The following is a 23,756-nucleotide window of genomic DNA, read 5'->3' as shown; positions in this document are numbered from 1 at the left end:
AAACTGTATACCACTTAGCCCAACTGAGCCATTTCCCATGCTGTGGGCTTCTGAGGGACAACAGGATTCCCCACTATAGGTGCGCTGATTCTTCTAGTGTCCTGGACATACTCTTCGGTCCTGGTTAGAAAAATGCAAGCCTTTTCCAACATTCAGGAGCCTACTCCAGAATGCAGTGATGTGCCCCCCCCCCTCCCCAGCTCCAAAATGTCAATCAAGTTGAACAAAGCTTTCTGTTCAGAGCAGTCTTTGTATATAAAAGCAAACTCAAATATTCCAGTTAACAAATATACAGATAATAGCTACGGGCGGGAAAACAAACTCAAGCTGTGTTGTTTACTGCTAAATAGATTAGTATGCTGTTATAGTTTACATAGCACTGTAAATGCAGTGACAAACATAAATGCTCAGACAAACGTTGTATAAGCTAGCTATATTTTGAGCTAAAAAGAATCGATCCCAAGCATTGCATGTGTGAAAATTGTTTGACTGTGGGGGGAGGGGCATCAAAGCTATACAGCTCTATCTCCGGCAGTTAAAGAGATTGCACAGCATAGTTTTGTCTATCAGTATATCTGATCTCCATTGCTGTGTCCTCTGAGAGGACTGAAGGATTCGTTCTTGTCTTCAAGGTGTTTCTTGTAAGCGATTCCTGAGTTTATATTTCTTGTACAGTTTGATGCTTTTCAGGATCCTAAGATTTCAGTAGGGCACGTGGAATGAAGGGAAACTTTCTTAGCCTCCCATGGCATGGGGAGCATTGGTTGGCACAAATCTTTGCAGATGTGTGAGCCCATCACAGTAATGCTGATTTAGTTAAAAAACAAGCAATTCGAAAAGGCTTCAACACATATCCATTATATTGTTGAACCTTTTTAGGCATGCAGATACATTTGTGTAGCCCAGTTTCACATGTTACGTGTGAAGTATTTGACTTGATGTTGCTTCTAAAGACGATACCTTGCAAAGGTGTTTTGTCAAACATAACCCAAAGTTACACAAATGAAAGTAGCTTATCTTGAACAGTTCCAATTATTGAAAGGCATTAGTTATGATGATAATATGGTTGTTAGTGACCTGCTGAGAGCTTTACTCATGGAAAAATGAAATTCTTCTAGTGCTGGCTAAATCCCCTTTTAACATTTGGCTCACTGTGAGCTCAAATTCAAAACTATTTGAGTAAAGACATCACCTCTGATAAACATTGAATACAAACCCTCCATCTAATGCATAAATAAACAGCCTTTACAATGGTTTCCTTGTAGTTCACCATTCAGCATTGCGCTTACAACACTGCTCACTTGGCTTAGGAACTGCACTTATCAGGTTCTATTAATGCGTCTCCCACCATTTTTAGGGTATAGCTTGCTAGTGCATGTGCTAGCGCATGTGTTTCACTTGCAAGACACTTGCATTAACAGAAAGGGCTCAGAGCCCGCCCGTTGTTGCCATTTGCTGGCTTCCCTGACATTATTCCTTTCAGCCTCGTTATTGGTCACTGCAGGCCTGGCATCATTTTCGTTCCTTTCTGTGGAGGAGGGACCAAGCACCAAACGATTCAATTTAATCAGTGCTTATCCGCTGCTCCTAATGTGACTGAGATACTAATTTGTTCTTTTTAACTTTTAGTGCCCTGCAAACAGAAGTTGTGTGACTGGCAAAACAGTGCCCAATAGAACAAACGGAATTGCAAGGTTTTATTTTTTTATAGTAAACTTCTTTTTATTTGACCAAGTCTTCTTTTCTCATTTTGCAATTAGGTTTTGTTTTGTTTTTGATGGCGGGCACTTTTCTCAAATGATGACTATTATCTTGTTCTAAATATTACAAAGCAACATTATTTCTTTATGTGTCATTTCTGAATCTGTTTTAACACAAAATCGTGCAGTACACCACAATCCACCCAACTCCAATGAACTCTAATCCACCCCACCCCACCTCACCCCACATCAATCCAAACCAGACCACTCCAATCCACACCATTCCACATCACTCCCCCAATCCAATGTACTCCATTCTTCGCAGCCCGCCCCACTCCAATCCAAAGCAATCTGCCCCACTCCAATCCAAAGCAATTTGCCCCACTCCAATCCAAAGCAATCTGCCCCACTCCAATCCAAAGCAATCTGCCTCACTCCAAAGCAGTCTGCACCACTCCAAAACAATCTGTCCCACTCCAATCTTAAACAATCTGTCCCACCCCAAACCAAAACATTCTGCTCCACCCCAGTCCAAAATATTCTGCTCCACCCCAATCTAAAACATTTTGCTCCACCCCAATCTAAAACATTTTGCTCCACCCCAATCTAAAACATTTTGCTCCACTCCAATCCAAAACATTCTGCTCCGCTACAAACCAAAACAATCTGCCCTGCTCCAGTTCAAAACAACCTGCCCCACCCCAATCTGCCCCACTCCAACCAAAATCTATCTGCCTCACTCAGACCCAAAAGAATATGCCCCACTTTAAATCTGCCCCACTCCAGTCCACAACAATCTGCCCCACTCCAGTCCACAACAATCTGCCCCACTCCAGTCCACAACAATCTGCTCCACTCCAGTCCACAACAATCTGCCCCATTCCAGTCTACATTACTCTAATCCAAATAAAATATGCCCCACTCTAAACTTCCCTGCTCAGGACCAAAACAATCTGTCCAATCCAGACAATCTTCCCCACTCCAATACAAAACAGTCTGCTCCAGTCCATCTCACCAGTCCAACCCAATCCACCCACTCAAATCCATTCCACCCTACTCAAACCCAATCCACTGTAACCCAGTCTACCCCAGTCAAGTCCAATCTATCTCCCCACCTCCAGTCCTATCAATACAGTCCACCTTAATCCATCCCAATCCCTTCCACCTTAATCCACCCCAATACAAACCACCTTAATCGACCCCATTCTACTCCCCCCCCCCCCAATAATCTGCCCTACCCAAATCCAGTTCACTCCACTCCAGTTGACCCCAATCAAATCCACCCGTATCAACTCCACGCCACTCCAAAAAATCCATTCAAATCCAGTTCAGCCCACTCCAATCCACCTCACTCCAAACCACCTTAATCCACTCCCAGTCTAGTCCAATCTGCCCCACTCAAAGCCAGTCTGCTCCACTCCAGTTGACCCTTCCACCCCATTCCAAACATTCCTCTCAATCCACCCCACCCCATTCCAGTGCACCCCACTCCACCTTACTCCAAACCAGTTCACCCCACTGCAATCCAATGCTCTCAAATCCACCTTGCCCCACTCCAGTCCACCCCACTCAGCCCCACTCCATTTCACTGCACCCCAGTCCAAATCCCCTCCCCATTTCAGTCTACCCCAATCTAGTCCACTCTACTCCACTCCACCCAAGCTAAGTCAACCCCACACAGCCGAATCCATCCAGCTGACCCCACTCTATTTCCCCCACCCAATTCCAGTCCATCCTACTCCAAGTCAGTCCACCCCACTCCAAACCAGTCCAGTCCACCCCACTCCAATCCAGTCCAACCACTCCAGTCCAACCAGTCCTCCCACCTCCAGTCCAACATACTCCACCCCACTCTATTCCAATCCATCCCAGTCTTGTCACTCCAATCCACATAACCCATCCAATCCAATCCTATCCATCCAACTCCAGTCTACCCCACTCCAGTCCAGTCCACCTCACCCCATTTCAATCCACCCCACTTTTATCCAACTGACCCCATCCAGTCCACCCACTCCAATCCACCCCACTGTACCACAATTCAGTTCACCACCTTTTAACAAAACCACATTGTCAAAACCAATAGCTGTTTTATAGGAAAGACCTATTGGCTTTGCCAATTCCTGTTTGGACTCCTGTTGCTCTTTTTCATTTTCACTCATCCTTCTGTCTGTATGTCTCCCAAAGTTAAATACTAACATCTAGTCTCTTCTCCCTGTACATGATCACTCTAGGGCAGTGGTTCTTAACCAGTCTTCTGGGACCCCTGGGCATCTGCAAAGCATACTCTTGGTGCCAGCAACTGTTTAGAAAATTTAATAATATTAACAGAATAATAGTGTATGTAAATAAAGAAGTCTCAATAAAATTTAGAAACCTTCCCACTGAGGAGGTCCCGCTGTACCTGAGCTGCTTACATTAATATTGAAGACTAAATACAAAAGTGCTCTCACATACTGTTAAGCATAGGCTTTCTTGCTGCAATCTTGTAAATAATGTTGTCCAGTCCATCACAGAGTAAAAACCATCCTCTATCGTTTTTAGATTTTGAGACTCCTGCCTCCTTCTTACTTAGCACTAGATTTCACTCCCAGATGAGCTTTGAGTAACGACCTTTCCCCATTCCTTCAAGAGAACCCTAAATACTCATAGTTGGTCATCCTTCCTACTCCCTTTGTTCAGTACTCTCTGTAGTCCTTCACCCTCGATCCGGGGTTATTTGGAAAAGTTAGATTGGTAAAATGTATTTTGGGCTTTATCTGCAAAAAGGGAAGCTAAAGCTAAAGAGCTCAAGGGTGCTCTCCACTCAATTGACTTATCCAACAAAAAACCCTTGATATGTCTCACAACACTCTTTCTGTCTAACTGGGGACCACCTACTTCAGTCTTGGGCAGTGGTGATTCTAGTATTCATCAAGAAACCCCTCTGTGTGTGTTTTTTTTTCTTTCTCAAAAAGAGCAGGTCCTTTGGCAAAGTGTGTGTGTGCGTGTGTGTGCCTGTCTGTATGTGCGTGTGTGCGCCTGTGTGTGTAGCCCTTTAACCTATAGTATGTACACATTTCACAGAATATCCTCCCTGGGCACTCATCAAGAGAGGAGAAAACTCAACAGAAAAACTAAAAATGAGTTGTGCGGCATATGCCATTCAACTTTTTTGTCAGTGCCCACACATGATTGAAAACCTTTTCTCATGTTTAGACCAGTTGTTCCCAACCTTTTGACTTCTGTGGACCCCCACTTTATCAGTATTGGAACCCGGGGACCCCTACTGAATGATTATTGGAATCTGAGGACCCCCAATGAGTCATTACTGAAAGATGGGGACCTAATCTGTTAATATTATTACATTTTCTAAGCAGCCGCGGCCCCCCTGAGGAGGCTTCGCGGACCCCCAGGGGTCCCCGGACCACAGGTTGGGAACCACTGGTTTAGACCATGCAGACCAACCAGACCAACATGTTTCGTTGCTATCTCTTTCTTACTGGCAATTTCATCAGGGCATGAGGACCATTAATTCACCCAAACGTACACCAGACCATATGGCCACTGGGTGAAAGCCATAGGAGAAGCAAGAGAAACTGCGGAGCGTCTATGCTGCTTTGGTGCCGCCGGTGTCGGCACACGTGTCCAGAGCGGAGGGGACAAACACACACACTGGGAGGGTTTCTTGATGAATACTGGAACCACCACGGGAAACATCACTTACATCGCAGTGAATGCAAGGAAATGCTTTTACCACAATGCATTTATAACGCATATGCTTTTACCACGCATGGCTTTACCACGGATGCCTTTATCACAAATATACCTTTATCACGCATGCCTTTACAACTAATTTCTTTGTAAAGGCATGAATGGTAAAGGTGTATGTGTTGTAAAGGTTTTAAAGGTGAGTACAGGTAAGTATTAAGTGGCTTGAGTGATATAGATATATAGATGGATAGATAGATTAGGATGAGTAACAGTTATTGGTGGTAATTGCATTTTTAAGTTTTAGGGTGGGTATGGCTTTTGGGGTAGTAAGGGCATTTTTAGGTTTTAGGGTGGGTACGGGTTTTGGGGAGGTAAGGGCATTTTGTGGGGTGGTAAAGGGTATTATTAGGTTTTTAGAGTGGGTTTAGGATAGTAAGGGCATTTTTAGATTTTAGGGTGGGTATGGGTTTTAGAGTGGTAAGGGCATTTTTAGGTTTTAGGGTGGGTATGGGTTTTGGGGTGGTAAGGGCATTTTTAGGTTGTAGGGTGGGTACGGGTTTTGGGGTGGTAAGGGCATTTTTAGGTTTAAGGGTGGGTATGGGTTTTGGGGTGGTAACGTTATTTTTAGGCTTTAGGGTGGGTTTGGGGTGGTAAGGGCATTTTTAGGGTTTAGGGTGGTTATAGGGTTTGGGGTGCTTAGGTTTTTGGGTTGGTATGGGTTTTGGGGTGGTAAGGTCATTTTTAGGGTTTTTGGGTGTAAAGGTGTGTGTGTGTGTGTATGTATGTGTATATATATATATATATATATATATATATATATATATATATATATATATATATATATATATATTGTGTGTGTATGTATATGTGTGTATATTGGTTTTCGGATGGTAAGGGCATTTTTAGATTTCAGGGTGGGTATGGGTTTTGGGGTGGTAAGGGCATTTTTAGGTTTTAGGGTGGGTTTGGGTTTTGGGGTGGTTAGGGCATTTTTTGGTTTTAGGGTGGCTATGGGGTTTGGGTGGTAAGGTATTTTTTATGTTTCAGGGTGGGCATGGGTTTTGGGGTGGTAAGGGCATTTTTAGGTTGTAGGGTGGGTATGGGTTTTGGGGTGGTAAGGGCATTTTTAGGTTTTAGGGTGGGTATGGGTTTTGGGGTGGTAACGTAATTTTTAGGCTTTAGGGTGGGTATGGGTTTTGGGGTGGTAAGGGCATTTTTAGGGTTTAGGGTGGTTATAGGGTTTGGGGTGCTTAGGTTTTTGGGTGGGTATGGGTTTTGGGGTGGTAAGGTCATTTTTAGGGTTTTTGGGTGTAAAGGTGTGTGTGTATGTGTGTGTGTGTGTGTGTATATATATATATATATATATATATATATATATATATATTGTGTGTATATTGGTTTTCGAATGGTAAGGGCACTTTTAGGTTTTAGGGTGGGTATGGGGTTTTGGGGTGGTAAGGGCATTTTTAGATTTCAGGGTGGGTATGGGTTTTGCGGTGGTAAGGGCATTTTTAGGTTTTAGGGTGGGTTTGGGTTTTGGGGTGGTTAGGGCATTTTTTGGTTTTAGGGTGGGTATGGGGTTTGGGTGGTAAGGTATTTTTTATGTTTCAGGGTGGGCATGGGTTTTGGGGTGGTAAGGGCATTTTTAGGTTTTAGGGTGGGTATGGGTTTTGGGGCGGTAAGGTTATTTTTAGGCTTTAGGGTGGGTATGGGTTTTGAGGTGTTAAGGGCATTTTTAGCTTTTAGGGTGGGTATGGGATTTCGGGTGGTAAGGGATGTTTAGGTTTTAGGATGGTTATGGGGTTTGGGGTGCTTAATTTTTAGGGTGGGTATGGGTTTTAGGGTGGTAAGGTAATTTTTAGGGTAGGTAGGGTTTTTGGGTGGAAATGTGTGTTGTGTGTGTATATATGTGTGTATATGGTTTTTGGGGTGGTAAGGGCATTTTTAGGTTTTATGGTGGGTATGGGATTTTGGGGTGGTAAGGGCATTTTTAGATTTTAGGGTGGGTAGGGGTTTTGGTGTGGTAAGGTCATTTTTTGGTTGAGGGTGGGTATGGGTTTTGGGGTGGTAAAGACTTTTTTAGGTTTTAGGGTGGGCATGGGTTTTGGGGTGGTAAGGGTATTTTTAGTTTTTAGGATGGGCATGGGTTTTGGGGTGGTAAGGTATTTTTTATGTTTTAGGGTGGGCATGGGTTTTAAGGTGGTAAGGGCATTTTTGGGTTGGTTATGGGGTTTGGGGTGCTTAGTATTTAGGGTGGGTATGGGTTTTAGGGTGGTAAGGTAATTTTTAGGGTAGGTAGGGTTTTTGGGTGGAAAGGTGCGTTTGTGTGTGTGTGTATAAATATATATGTGTGTGTGTGTGTGTGTGTGCATATATGTGTGTGTATATGGGTTTTGTGGTGTTAAGGGCATTTTTAGGTTTTAGGGTGGGTATGGGGTTTTTGGGTGGTAAGGGCATTTTTAGGGTGGGTATGGGTTTTGGGGTGGTAAGGGCATTTTTAGGTTTTAGGGTGGGTATGGGTTTTAGGGTGGTAAGGGCATTTTTTGGTTGAGGGTGGGTATGGGTTTTGGGGTGGTAAAGACTTTTTTAGGTTTTAGGGTGGGCATGGGTTTTGGGGTGGCAAGGGTATTTTTAGGTTTAAGGGTGGGTATGGGGTTTGGGGTGGTAAGGTATTTTTTTATGTTTTAGGGTGGGCATGGGTTTTGGGGTAGTAAAGGGTATTTTTAGGTTTTAGAGCGTTTTTGGGGTAGTAGGGTTATTTTTAGGCTTTAGGGTGGGAATGGGTTTTGGGGTGTTAAGAGCATTTTTAGGTGTTATGGTGGGTATGGGATTTGGGGTGGTAAGGTAATTTTTAGGGTAGGTAGGGTTTTTGGGTGGAAAGGTGTGTGTGTGTGTGTATATATATATGTGTGTGTGTATATGGGTTTTGGGGTGGTAAGAGCATTTTAAGGTTTTAGGGTGGGTATGGGTTTTAGGGTGGTAAGGGCATTTTTAGGTTTTAGGGTGGTTATGGGGTTTGGGGTGCTTAGTTTTTAGGGTGGGTATGGGTTTTTGGGTGGAAAGGTGTGTTTGTGTGTGTGTGTGTGTGTGTGTGTGTGTGTACATACGTATATATGTGTGTATATAATATATGTTATACTTACCTCTAGTTTTTACCATGCATATGCCTTTCCCAACTATGCCTTTACTACGAAATGTTCGTTGGAAAGACATTCATGGTCAAAGCATATGCATTGTAAAAACATTTGGTGATAAGTGAATGCTTGGTAATGACCATGCATTGTACTTACCGCGTTGTAAAGGCATGTGTTGTTCCATCATACATCTAACCACCACTGCCCAAGATAGGAGTAGGTGGTCCTCAGTTAGAAAGATAGTGTTGAGAGACCTATCAATGGTGTTTTGTTGGATAAAATGTATTTGGGGCCTGCTTTCATTGGAGACACTTGTTGAAATGAAGATGCCAAAGCAAGGGGATATATTAAAAAAAAAAAATATATATATATATATATATATATATATATGTGTGTGTGTGTGTGTGTGTGTGTGTAGCTTATCTTTTCTTAGAGTACACAACATACAGTTTGGTAAGGAAATCAATTAATGGCCTGGGATCCGGAAGGGAGAAGTAAGTAATCTAGCCAGTAGGTGAAATATAAAAAAGGGATTTTGCTCTGGAAAAGGGACATGTTTTCCTGCTAACAGGACTGGACGTTATATCTATGTCAAGAAAATTGAGCAGTTTTTTTGACTAATCTGATCTTTGAGCCATTCTCCCTTTGTTTTTTCTTGTAGGCCGCAGGCATGGCCTGGGTCAGCTGATATTTACAGATGGAACGATATACTGTGGTCAGTTTGAAAATGGACTATTCAATGGCTATGGTGTGCTGTTATTTCCAGATGGTTCAAGGTTGGTACAAGAATTTTCCTGCAGTGCAGTTACATAACTTTAACGTTCATTTGTGATAAAGATATTGGCTAAAAGTCTTTAAACAGATGAACATGGAAAATTTACTTGGATGTCTTAAACAGTTTTTGCAAAATAGAATGCTTGGAATGTGACATCAGAGTAAATAAAATGTGCACTTCATATAACAATAGCTAAAGATAGATTTGCATGTGTCTAAAATACCCAGCTGCCCCAAAAAAGAAGGAACCTCTATTTTGACGATTGTTCCAGAACATTTAACAAAACAGAACACTATTTAATGCTCATGTTTTAGAATTTGGCCTGAACAGTCATTTGAGCTGTTAGACTCCAACTCCTAATATGAAGATAGCATTATGTATTCAGTAACCTCAGTTGCTCTGTAGCTTGCAGGTGCATATAGATGAAAGCAAAGTACCTAGAAGTTATTGCAAGTGGGGGGTAAATCAAAGTTGGTGCACATCTCTGTGCTAAGTAAACTGAATCTTAACACCCTTCATATTTTTGACCTCTGATTGGTCCATTTATAGGGCCTCATTATGAGGTTGGCGGGCCGGCCGTTGGCCCGCCAGTCCTGTGGAGAGGAGACTGCCGAGGAGCTGGCAGCCACCCCCCCACGACAATTACAAGGTTTCCACTGGGCTGACCTCAGAAATCTGATGTTTCTGCCAATCAGCTCATTGGAAACCATGCACCTCCATGAGGATCCGAGGCCAGTGCTGTTGCACAGAGGGTACTGCTAGCGCCCTCAGAATACACACTGTCCGCCGTAGCTGACTGTGTGCATTCCGAGCGTACCGGGCAGGGGGACCCTTGTCCTGCGGGGTCTCTGCATTGAAAAGGCCAGCAGAAACTGGACTCGTGACCAGCACAGCCTTGGCTGACCACGATTCCGACCGCCGCCACCCCACTGCGAACCATCTTCCAGGCAATGGTGGTTGCCCTCTGGCGGTCCAACCACCCGGGTTTTAATGTGGTGGTCGAACTGCCAGAAGTTTGGTGGTCTGACCGGCACAGTGAGTTTGGCAGTCTAAAGACAGCCAGACTCGTAATGAAGCCCATAGTCTCTGCTTTCGGGCACCTGTAGTGCTGTCCCTTCATTTTCAAAATGTTTGGTTTAATCTTTATGTAACTGTTTGTTTTGGGGTCCATGTTTAAACACTGCTTTTGGTTTACCAACTAGTGGTGTTATATCACTGTACAGGATGATTTAGTACAATCAGCAATTGGAGGATTCTTTTAATCAGCTGCCAAATCCTTGTAAATATGGAGTTGCTGGTGCGCCAATCAAGAGAAAGTGGTGTACGAATCTAGTGGCTGCCCCCAGAAATTTTAGAAAATTTGGGGGGGGGGGGGATGGTCGTATGATTATGAAACGGGAAAAGATAACAACATGAAAGTGTTAATGAAATCGATACTGAATGCTATGGTTGATCTGTACTTAAGCTCAAATTGTTTACTGTGGTGGTCTGTCACCAAATGTATTACCCTGTAATTGTCCACTGCTGTGCCTACCTGCTTTACTTAAAGTTCTTTTCTATGCTTTATAAAACAATAAAAATGTGTTTATCTAAAAAAAAATATATATATATATGGAGTTGCTGCTAGTTTAATCAATGAGTAGCGGGTTGTAGTCTTCGCTGGAATTTCTTGTGGCACCTATGTATGTGTTATTCTCCGACACCTTTTGTGCTTCTCCCTTTGTTCATTTGCCTTCTCTCTCTCTGTCGTTGACTGTAGAAAATGTTTCCGCGTTCCAATTTGAAGGCACATTGTGTTTCTGGTCAAAGACAAAAAACACAATTTTCCCCCATCGTCCTGCCTTGAGTAAGATGAAGATGTGGTTTATACATTTGTTCGACATCCTCCTTATCATTTACTTAAAGTGTGCTAATCCTTATCAGGAAATATGTTAATTTGCGAGAGACTGGTAAACAGCTGTTTGTTTCTGATGTAGTCGAAAGCAATGCCGACTGTTAGCTTTGTAAATTCAGTAACACGTGTTTATGTGCATGAAGTCAATGTGCCCTTAATATACACAAATAGCCAGGTGTGCCATAAACACACAAGAAAAGAGAGAATACATCTGAGAGTATGTAACAAACCAAATACCTTCAATCACATGCATGCCAAAAGACCTTTACAGTAGGGTCCGACTGCATGGCTTCCCATTTGTAGTCTACTTTTAGTTTACTTAAGCTAGCTAACAATTACCAGAGAGCTAGCTTTAAAAAAAATAAGTGTCGTGCATAAATATTGCTGGCAGAGCATCAACATTTACTGTTAGTGACGTCACACCCCTGTTGTAGGCCTGAATTTATTGAATATGAGTCTGTTGTATTGCCTGGCAGATTAATATTTTTTCAAATTAAACTATTCTGTATTCTTGGTGATGGAAAACTGCTGCTGTGTTTCACATTGACTCAGGGCCAGTGCTGTAAAAAATAGTTCTGTAGTAGGGTTTAGAATGAGATGTCATAATTGCACTAGCTATAATCCTCGACTATTCAGTACGTTCATTAAAACTGCATTTCACCGAATGTTAGACGGTAATCCATCTCTGCTCATTGTTAATTACTGCACTGCCCAAGATAACTCCCTGGACATGTGGTTGATCTTGGTAAATGAATTTTTGTGTATGCGATATCTGGAGATATTGCTCCAGTGTGATTTTGGTATTTGCGGATTCCTAATTGCTCTGATATTCAGAAATGCGTAGCTTTGGAGTATTTGACAATATATTCGATTGTACAAGGTCAGGTAATTACTGAAATGAGCATGGGTCGATCTTTTTCGGTTCAAAAGCACATGGTGCAGTAATATCGTGAAGCGCCATGAGATGCTCTTTGATGTATGGATGAAGCTCTGCCTCAACTTTTTATGGCACGTCATTGGATATTAAGTTTGGAATTTAATATGTAGTTTTTCCCATTTTTACTTTATTAGCAGTCTGATTCAATGTAGTTATACATTTCAGCCTCTCTTAGTTTCTGATTCAAAAAAGAATCCCAGTAGATTTTTCTTACTCCTTCCCACACTTTACATCCATATTGCGTGCTGTTCCTCACCACTGCTGTCTATGGTTCTTGATTAATTTGGTTATCCAAATGGAGAGTAAGATTAATCAATCCCTTTGTACACTTGACTTTCTTAAGCTACTGAGAGGATTGGGTCAGGGATTACTCCAGAATGTGGGAGGGAGGTAGAGTATATCAATTGCACACAATAAATCCAGTGTTCATTAACAATAGGCCCAATTCACAAAGCCATGTTCATGTCTAAGTACTTGTACATGGAAACAGCTTGGTTTATGAGTGCAAAAAGTGAATTTTAACTCTTAAAGCAATTTATTGTGATGCAATATTACACTTTATCAAATGTTTAATGTTATGTGGGAGTAAATCCACTGGTGGACAACGAAAACTTAAAGCGGAACCACTTTTAGTGCAAGCATGCTGTCCTCTGCAAGGTTCACTTTTTTTGCTGTACAGTCTCTACCCCATTCACACAGACACACTTACTCTCTCTGTAGGTACTTTCATTTATTGGAGGCTGCACAGATTTTTATATGGAATGGCTGTAGGACTGCATACCCACCAGAAGTGTAGAGAAAAAGGTCTAGACAACAACAAATCCTTTCCTAACTTCATATGGAGTAGCCAACCACGACTTCTAGTGGGGGCACTCCCTGTGCAGTTGAGTCTTGTAATGTGCTGGCCACCATCAACAAAATCATGGTGTGCTTCCAGTATTTTTACAGATTGTCGATCCCTCGTGAAATTCACAGGGAAAGCTAAAAAGAGGTGCAGGGTGGCACAATTTCCCAGCCAAGCCAGTACTTTTGTCCTGTTGTGTCTACTATCTCTGAGCATTTTATTAAGTCACATCATTTTTTTAGGTCGAGCAAAAGCGATTTGACCTGTTGTAAGTATTGTGGGCTTTTCAACACTCCCACCACATGCCCATCACACTCACTCGTTGTTGGGCTTGCCTTTCAACAATACTTTGTTATCATTGGTAAATGCTTTATGTTTGTCCCTTCTTGGGGAGGTTTTGTTACCGCCTTGCAGACTGACCCTATTAGATGGATAATTGCACAATTGCCCATATGTTTGACTGTGAGCGAACTTCTTTTTCCTTTTGTGTCTCTCCTTTGCACTTATGCTTATGGCAGCCATGCCACTTTGAATCGGCTCGCTTATGCCAGCTATAGTTTTAGTTTTCATTTTAAATTTATGTGGGAAGAAAAGTCAGTTAGGAATTTACAACGCCAATAGCTCTTAGTGGAACAAATGCGAAACCCATTGCATTGCAAATGCTTGTCTTATTTTGTCTTGTGTGGAGTTCTCATTCAAAGATATCCTGTTGTTTACTTGTGTCGCTTCCCAGGTACGAAGGAGAGTTTGTACAGGGAAAGTTCCAGGGTACAGGAGTCTTCACCCGTTTTGACAACATGAAGTACGAAGGAGAGTTCAAGAGCGGTCGGGTGGAAGGATATGGTACACTGTCTTATTTTGTTATATTGGTGGGTAGGGCGCAACAATACAGTCAACAATGCACAGTTTGTCTTGCAACAAGTTATGTATCCCTTACTTAACTCTTTTAAATTCAATCCAGTTAGTTTACAAGCGATTGATAAAGCTATACAGTAGGAGATGTGCGATTTGGTTGATTGTTCAGAGTTCTACTTTAAGGCCCAGACACTTGGCACATCACATCTGCTCATAACATGGTGGGAAATTTTGCAAACGTTTGTAAAGCACAAAGCTTGTCTACTTTGAGAAGCTTTGCTGGCGAAATGTACATTTTGACACATAGCAAGGGTATGCAAATGCAAGAAATCACGAGGACAAATAAGCTAATGAAAACTAACGCACTAAAACCTGAAGATAGGAGGTAAACCTTTTTTTGGAATGATAAGTTATAAGAGGGTAAATCCTAGACTAATCAGTTGAATGGACATATATGAACAGCTCCTAATTGCATCACCATTTGCTTTCTCTCATATCTTCCTAGGGCTGTTGACTTTTTCCGATGGCTCCCATGGGGTCCCACGCAACGAGGGACTATTTGAAAATAATAAACTAATGAAGCTGGAGAAGTGTCAAGCTACGATCCAGAGGGCGCAAAGTGCCTCCAAAGCTGCCTGCAGCCTCACCACATAGCCATGGGCATTAAAAAGAGAAACAATGTTAATTTGAATATTTTTAGGACGCACACTGTTAATTTCACAACCTTTACCGGTTCATTTTTACCACTGCTTGCTGGTTTAAGCAGTATTACAGCATATTTCAACCTTTTTCTACATTGATTTAACAGGTAAAATTCCTATTGGTTGTTGTGCACTGCGACCATCAAGCACCAGAGTTCCACCCCAGCCCACGTCGCAGCTCTTTTTGTTACAGAACTGATCCCTTCCTCTGTGTGCTGAATGTGTCGTTTTGGCATCTACATTTGCAAGTGAATTTGGCATCTTCTGCTGCTTTGTAAAGTATGTTTAGTCTATCAATTGAGAATTCAATATCCACCCCCAGATGTACATATATAGTTAAATTATTATGTTGATAATTAATAGATTGACTCATCTAAATGAATATATAGGAAAACTTGGTTTCTTAAATATCGTTTAAGTGAAATGTTGCCCTTTTGCGACTTAAGCCAGTCTAGGACCCTTTGCACTTTAGTGTGGATAAGGTTTCCAGAATTATGTTTGCGCCAGTCACACACTTCACTCTACTGGGCTCTTTAAATCACTTGTCTGGATTCATTTGTATGTGGGCGTGGCAGGCACGGTACCAAGCGCTTTTGGGAGGACTGTTTACCCACTAATTGAACAACTTCAATAAAATGTGTGTGCTGCTATTCTTCAGAAGACTTCTGAGGGCCCTTAAGTGCCGCTGAGAGCAGCCAGCTCAACAGAACATTATGCTGCTCGTGTACTCTTGCAGATGGTATGGATGGTTGGCAGTAGTGATTACTCATCCACTTTCCAACAAATATACTTGAATACATGTCTTGCTTGACTAGCTATCTTTGTGTTGTTTGTATGTGTTACGCTGTCCTACGTGTTTGTCTGCCTTCTGCCAATATAACCAGCGCTGCAAGACTACATACTTGAATATATTTGCAATGTTTTTGTATTTAAGACCCATTTCTTTCTAGTGTGGATGTTTTGGAACCTTTTTGTGTGTTCACTACATCCCAGTTGTATGTATGTCAATATTTGTGATTCCTTTCTTCTTTAAACTATGCTCCTAGATAGGGAATATCAATACCTTATCACGCATTACAACAGACATAAGTCTTGTGCAGCTTATACACTTTCTGAAGACAGACATTTCAATGTGTTGACTAGGAACTAAACCAAATCGTGGATCATGGTCACCCCAGACTACTAGTCTGGGATGAGTTTATTTCATTTGATAAACTGAATAACCAAACTGATGGACACACCAAAAGGCAGTAAAAATGTAGAAAATTGAATTTGTGTGCCTTTTACCAGGTACTTTTTCTTTTAAATATGAACTTGCCTAGTACACGAGCAATGTTTATTCTCAGTCTGTAATAATGTGTTAGACTGCAGAGGAAGCCTTCTTCAAATAGCCAGACTGCTTCTTACAATGGCTAGACCATTCCTTGAAAGGACTATGAAAAGAAAACTGGAAAGGTAAGCTGATAATACAAAGGAAATTCAAAATGTAGGCCAGGTAGAGATGAAACAAAAAGTGAGAACATGAGAAAAAAAAGGAGCTAAAAGGGAAACCTGCTAAATGGCAGGTCTTTTAGAAAGTAAGTGTCTGAAAGTTGATTAAGGAACAGTCTTATTACACCCCAGTGCAGAATGGAAAAGACTGGGTGTCTACGAAATGGGAGAACATGGAGCTGACATTTTGGAGGGAACGAGGAGTCCACTTGTAAGAATCTAACTCTGAATATGTGGTTAAAACAAAAATGTATGCAATTTAATAATATATCCGAACGTTCATATTTCCTCACAGAAGTGAGCTGTTTTGTTTTTATTTTTAAGTTAGTTAACCACACCAGGGGCGTCCAACGTATGTATGGATCTAAACTGGGGGTAGGCGGGGAAGGATTGGAACTTGATGAAAGGTTCACGTCCACTTCTAAATATAGCAATAATACAATTAAAGTCAACTTATGCAAAGACATGAAAATCAAGGGGTTTGTAAATAGAAAATTTGGAAGGGATACCTGAATGACCATATCCTTAAATAAACTTTGACATGTTGGCAAGAGGAGTAATAATGACTGTTGTCTAAACATATTGTTAAGTACATTTGCAGAGCATTCATGAACAGTTATACAATAGATGTGAAGTGGTTATGGTCGAGCTATATCTTTAACACTTGTGAAAAGAAATTGATTTGTTTTTATTATCCCTTTCAGAGCTAAGTTTAATATATCCTCACATTCCAGAGACGTGGAGGCAGTTAGTTGCCTATAAAACCTTTGGAGGAAGCAGTAATATAAAAAGAAAGGGACATTTTTCAAATTCACTCATTCTTTGTTTGCTGGTGTGTCGCTGTGGCATTTAACTAAATTGTTTGATGTCCCACCACTCTTTTCATATTGTCTTGCACTTTGTTTATCCTGTTTCTTAGTGTAATTGATTTGTAAAACAACTTTGGTGTGTCTACTCACCTGTGGCATGTTACATGCACTTACATTTAGTGACCAGGTTTGCACACCTTTTCGTTAGGAGGCCTTAATTAAGGGTATGAACAAAATATCAGTTAAACAACATTAATCTCTGCCTGACAATGTTGTCCTATCGCTTGCTGTTGTGAATAGAAATAGAAGGGTGTGTTTAGTTGTCTGTAACTTAAAATTGTTCAGTGCCTGTCTCTAATCTGGAGAATTTGTGCCTCACTGCATTTCACGAGCACTAAAATTAACTGTCTGTCTGTTACAGAGGTCATCTTATTTCTTTGTAGTCCTATTTGTAAAATGAACAATGACTGTGCTGGCAGGTAATGATTGTTTTATCCACAACAAAGATCTGTGTGATACTTAAACTTGTGCCTTGCCTTCTTGTATTATCTCTTGATTGTACTAATCTTAGAAAATAATTAAAAAAAAATCTGTGAAGCAACATATCTTGATTCTAGTTGATTACCCATGCCCTGCTACGTCCATTCCCCTTTCTTTAAACGCCTGTGGTGGCATATCCAACGGCCAGACACATTTTCCCAGCATAAAAGGGCAAATTGTGTACCTATGATACACACAGCTTTGCCAGAACCACAACTTGTACCTTTGCCCACTCAACAGGATTCCATCCTCAGCACCTGCTCTTTGTGGTACATATGTTTTCTGTAGCCTCAAGTGCATTTTCTGTGCACACATTCTTCTCTGGATTGGTTCGTCCTTGTCTTAGTTGCCTGGGGCTGTTAGTCTACTGGCTGACTTACAACCCATAATTTAGGTCATCATCGTTATGAATGTAGCAGTGTTCAGTTTTCTTCAGGAGCCTGTGCAGTCTCTGGTTGAAGTTTCTAGTCTCTCAATCTTTGATTCTGAATACTCCAGTCGGTGATATCCTTTCAGCACACCATGTAAATAAGTTGCTTTTTCAGTGACCAGATATCTTTGTATTTTGGAATTCTCAGGGGTTTCCTAGTTTAATTGGGAAGAAGCAACAAAAATTGGGTTCCTGCAATTATGTGGCTGCACTTTGGCTAGTTGAAAGCGTGAGTGAACTTTCCCTCATTGCACCTGCATCCCCGGTGATGTAACTATGCTGCCTTACAAGTGGTCTGTTAGTTTACCCTAGATGTTAGAGGTGCCTCCTCAGTCTACTTTAATGGAGGCCCACGTGAAAGTGTCCCACATGCCTGACATCACTGGAGATGAAAGGCATGTGGGACTCTTTCACATAGGCCTCTTGTCTCAGAGTGAGGACTTGACTGATATCTGGATAATTCATGACTTAGTTATTGAGACCTTAAAGTGTTGGAGCTTGGTTCAAGATGCCACCTGTACTATTCAGAGGTACCGCCAGTCCTAACCATGAGATACCCAAAGGTATGACAGATTACAGATGGACTTCTGAGATGTATAAAGTAGGTGAATACCGTCTGTTGCCAAACATTGTTGTCTATCCATTTTAGTTATAGCTTCATACACGTTATCTTAGCAAACTAGGCCTGCCGCTGTGCATTTTAACCTAGATATATTTTATTCAGCTTTGTTTATTATTTTAACAATAGCCACATTTGCGGTCTTGTTTTATTTTCTCTATCTAACTGTTCTTTGCCTAGGCCAGCACTGCGTTCTTAAACAAGACATTTCTTTCACTCTTTGCTTTTCTCAAGGCTGCAGTATGATAGGTTGCCGGTAAATGTGGTAACGCTTTGGGCCAGACGTAGCAAGCCGTTTGCATGTCGCAAACTGCGAAAAACGCAATTTGCGCCATGCAAACGGCCTCCCGGGATGCTCATTCCCGGTACCGACTCGCAATTTGGGAATGCGACTCACAAATAGGAAGGGGTGTTCCCTTCCTATTTGCGACTCGCATCGCAATTCAGACTTGCTTTGTGACCGCGAATGAGGTTGCAAAGCAACTCGCAGTTACCACCAGTGTCACACTGGTGGTAACTCATTCGCAAAAGGGAAGGGGTCCTCATGGGACCCCTTCCCCTTTGTGAATGTCGACAAAAATATTTTTTCAGAGCTGCCTACTCTGAAAAAACGAAACCAAATGGTTTCGGTATTTTTTTCATTTTACAACTCGTTTTCCTTTAAGGAAAACTGGCTGCAAAATGGAGGGGAAAAAAACTGCTTTATTGAAAAAGCAGTCACAGACATGGAGGTCTGCTGACTTCAGCAGGCCACCATCCCTGTGAGTGCAGGGACTCGCTATGGGGTCGCAAAAAGCCTCTGAGACACCATTCTGCATATGCTTTTGCGAGTCTGAAATTGCGAGTCGCACCGACTCGCAATTTCAGACTCGCAAAAGAATATCTTGCTACATCTGGCCCTTTGTCTCTAGTATTCATAGAAACATAAACACCCTTACGTGTAGGGATCCTTTCTTGGAACATCAGCTGTTTTATTGACCCATGTACGTTCGAGGGAGATTTGAGTCAGATGACCACGACTGTATGCCGATTGCTGAGTGCTTCGCTGCAGCTACTTTTGTTGATTATAGGGCTCTTACTCAGGTATGAGGGATGATGTTTTCCCAGGGGAACCTGAAGGGCAGAACTAGAGCTTAACATGCTGTGCTCTAACATAGCCTGGGTAGGAGCTATTTTAATGGTTCTAGTGACAATATGGCAGCATTATTTTTATGCTTCACTCTCCTTGTCACAATTTTAATCCTGTCATGTTTCATCCTCCTAGTTATTGCAGTACATACGTTATTATCTAAGATGCAGTTATTTCAATAAAACCTTATTGAATTCTATTCTGCCTCTGATTGTCCTTGTATATGAGACTAATGTTATTGAGAGAAACGGATGAGATCTGAGTGACCACAATTTCCCTGAGGAGTCAATTGTGTCATGCACCCGGTTGCCCAATCCCTGCTCTTGGGTGGAGATGAGGCACTGCTAAACTCGGATTAGGTCATCAGATGTCACCTGTAGTGGGTTCAGACTCGGTCTCCTGCAGTGAAAGTGATTCTGCCATCCAAATCCAGTAGTTTCATTAGAATAATGAGAGCCTAAGCCACATGGCGCTGCTAACGTTTGGTCAGGCTCTAATTTTCGGTTCCTCCTGAGTATCTCTGTCCCGCTACATACAAAGACACCTCAGTATTACATACAGAGACGTCTGTGGTATTGAAGATTTTTCTCCTCAGCTAAGTAGGGAGTACCCAACTAACGCTGTATGGTGTTCAAGCTTGAACTCTAAAAGGATAATCCCCATTTGGTGTGCTTATCTCTGAACAAAACTTACCATTCATTGTGGCAAACCCATAACAGGTACCAATTGCAGTCATTATGCGACCTCCCCTTACTACACAAAAACCCCAATTTAAAAAGAAAAAAGGGGCAGCACTTGCAGTTCAACATGCCACTCAAGAAGAGGGCTCTATTGAAGAAAAAGAAGTGGGCATTAGCGCCATTAGACAGCGCAGCAAAGGTCACAATAGTTCACCGAAATCTTCAATAGCATATGGAGGTGAAAGCAACTGATGACTTCTTACAAGTTGAAACTGTGGACATGCGTGTCTCCACGCCTGATAGGGTGTATAAAGTAATGTTACACTTAGGAGACATTAAAAGCATAATCAACGCAATCTTTTGGGACTGCGTCATAAATATATATGATATTCTGTTGGCCGAAAGGGATTGACCACCTGAATTTGTCCATACTTGCCCATATGGAGAAGATGTTATCACGCCTTCTTTCTGGCTTCTAATTCCCGATGAGCTTGCAGAATCCTACGCCATTGATTGGGCATTGGCGCAGGCACCCGTGTTATATCGCAACCAGGTAGGATGGGATAAAGATTCCCCCTATCATGTAATTCCTTTTAAAAATCAATCCCATCCTCAATCTCAGTATCAAATAAAACATGATGCAAAAGCACCCATGAGGGAAATACTCACACAACTGGAGTACCAGGGCATAATCGAACCCTGTGTCTCACCAATGAATAATCCCTTATTCCCAGTAGCTAAACCGGACCATTTGTACAGAATATTATACACGCACATACACTATACCAAACTCACATAGCACAGCACTCAGCACAGCACTCATGAACAACATAGTGTGCAAAACATTTAAAACAACACTGGAAATTTCCAATGGTTTCTTCTGCCAAAATATAGTGTCTGAGAGTAGAGACTTAACAAGTTTCAGCGCACTAGGCTCCCAGAACAAATTCTGTTGTTTACCCCAGTGGTACAAGAACAGTTCAGGACTGTTCGCAACTTGTGTGACTTCAATATGGCACAACATTGACCCTGAAGCATTGCCCTATGTAGATGTTATTTATCTCACGGATGATGAATTACATCAACTTCTAAGACTGGTAGCCCACATTGTTGTGGGATTTGCCGAATTCGGCTATAAATTCAATTTAAAAAAAAAAAAAAATAGCCTTCCTTGGTGTTCTGTTTCTGGGATATCAATTATCAAGTGAAGGAAAGAGCCTAGCGCCACAATTCTTAGAAAAATGTGCGCAGTTCCAACCTCCAAAAACCATTAAAAAAAACTCCAATCACTAGTGGTTTCCTAAATTTTTGCAGAATTTACATTCTAGATTATGCATCACGTATAAAACCATTCTGTGACTTAATACGTCCTGACTTTTCCAGTAAATTTTGGACAGTTGAACACATGCATTCTCAGAGCTTTGCAAACAGACATGTTTGAAGCACAACACACACACAAGGGATAATGAAAAACATCTGGTCATCAGAGTAATTGCTGGTGCCATTGGTTTCACCTATGTAACTTTAAATGAGGGTGAGACAGTCCCGATAGCATGCAAATCACACTTGTATTCAGCAGCAAAACAGCGCTTTGCTCCCATTGAGAAAGTTCTCACTACTGTTCAGATGGATGTCATTAAAGAAAGTCAACTGATCCAGGGGAACGCATTATTGTTGTATCTCCAATTCCAGCCCTTGAGGCTGTTACCAAAGTCAGCGTTCCAAACGCTAAAGCTTTATATCCACATTGGATTCAACAGGCAGCGTCTTTGACAGCCACTAATGTCGACTCAATTGTTGACCCATAATTACAAACTCAAGAATTTTTGCAGTATGAACTAGAATACCCAGTTCCTGCAAATAAATTGCCTTTTGATCAGTATCAAAGAGTCATGTACATGATGGCTCAGCACAACCAGTAATAGGCACAAAGCATCAATACTGAGCTGCTTGCGCAGTCGTAAGTGGATACATGGAGGATAATACATTTTGTCCCCAGCATACATTCACGCAAACCCTAGAGGATTGCAGAGCACAACTAGCAGAGCTAAAGTCTCTGGTGATGGCACTGGAACATGCGGATCCTGCACAGCTAACACTGATTGTTTGTGATTCGTGCTGTTGTGTCCAGTCCTTCAATGAATACCTGCATTACTGGTGCCAGGATGGGTTCAGAGATTCCAAAGTCAACACCATCAAGCACAGGCTTCCTTGGGTGAAAGTAGCGAATAAGAAGGAAACGCTATCAAATGTCCATGTTGTACATACACTTGGACACCAGTGCTTTGGAATACACGTTGCTGGAAATACTCTGGCTGATGAAGCAGCCAAATCAGCAGTAGCTACGGCTGCTGTTGCTGCAGTAACTCGTTGTAGAACGAAACCGGACGATGACATATGGGCTGCCGTGAAAGCCACGGCTGAAGGCACTCCCTTTCCAAAAGAATTTCCTGCTAAATATTCCTACCGCATGGGAGGCTTTCTTGGTGCAGAAGTAAAAATACCAGGCGTGGGGGTTCAGATAATTCCCAATTAAGACCTAAAGCGGCTACAATAGCTTTATTGCAAGCACGTTATTGGTGGCCAGGTCTATTCGAATAGACCAAGCAGTATTTACTTTGTGACATCTGCCAACAAATTAGGGGCCCCACCGTCAAACGCCCACCGCAGACACCACTCCTAATTTCCAACAAACCATTACAATGTGTGTACTTGGACAATTGTGGTCCCCTAACACCGGACAGTAAATACAAATACATCTTAGTCACTGTCGACTCTTGCTCCAGATTTCTATGGGTGTGGGCACAACGCTCGGCTAATGCTCAGATTGTTATTAAAGATTTGCAGGTCTTTATTGACACATTAGCAGTTTCGACTTTTCACTCAAACCAGGGCCCTGCCTTTGCCTCAAAGGCATTCAGGAACACCATGGCTTCATTAGGGGCCCAACTCCATTACTCGTCTCTATTTCATCCCAAGGAAAAAAGTATTGTGGACCGACGAAACCGTGATTTAAAGCAATCCTTTTCAGACAGAGTATTAGGTACGGGTCGTAGTTGGCTTAATCACCTGTATGGAGTCCAGAGAGCACTTAATAATCTGCCTACAAGGTACCTGGGGGTTTTACTTCATACGAGTGCCTGTTTGGAACTCAAATGTATGTTCCAGATCTTGATGGTGCTGACGTGGAGGCGGCAGAAACACCTTTTACCATAAATGAACGTGTCACTGTATTAAAACAGTTCCGTGATGACAACGCTTGTGCCAGTGCTGCCTACGCAGGAATTAAGGATGTACCAATGATATCTACTGGCTGGATTCCAAAGGTTGGAACTATAGCATGCGAAAAAGTTGCTGTGGAGGGGCGGGGCCAACCAACATGACCCCTCAGACGTGAGCTTCGGCGGCTCTGTCAAAAAACCCCTTGGACCATTGTGAAGGAGCTTCGAGGGGGAGCACTATGACCCCCTTGGCACCGTAGAGCTGTTGTGACTTCCGGGGAGGGGAATGACCTGCTGGGGACGGGCC

General features: G+C 42.1%; 1 protein-coding gene across 1 annotated transcript in view; it reads left to right on the top strand.

Annotated features, from left to right (window-relative positions):
- MORN4 (MORN repeat containing 4) overlaps positions 1 to 17,433 on the top strand; it is a 55,559-nt gene extending 38,126 nt beyond the window's left edge. Inside the window, exons 3-5 of the mRNA XM_069239625.1 lie at positions 9,186 to 9,300; positions 13,708 to 13,817; positions 14,335 to 17,433. Of these exons, the coding sequence (XP_069095726.1) occupies positions 9,186 to 9,300; positions 13,708 to 13,817; positions 14,335 to 14,483 (374 nt within the window). The 3' untranslated portion in view covers positions 14,484 to 17,433. The remainder of the gene's footprint in view (positions 1 to 9,185; positions 9,301 to 13,707; positions 13,818 to 14,334) is intronic.
- The last annotated feature ends 6,323 nt before the right edge of the window (positions 17,434 to 23,756 follow it).

This window comes from Pleurodeles waltl, chromosome 6, assembly GCF_031143425.1.
Source record: "Pleurodeles waltl isolate 20211129_DDA chromosome 6, aPleWal1.hap1.20221129, whole genome shotgun sequence".
Classification (NCBI taxonomy): Eukaryota; Metazoa; Chordata; class Amphibia; order Caudata; family Salamandridae; genus Pleurodeles; species Pleurodeles waltl.
This window is presented reverse-complemented; position numbering and strand designations above follow the sequence as displayed.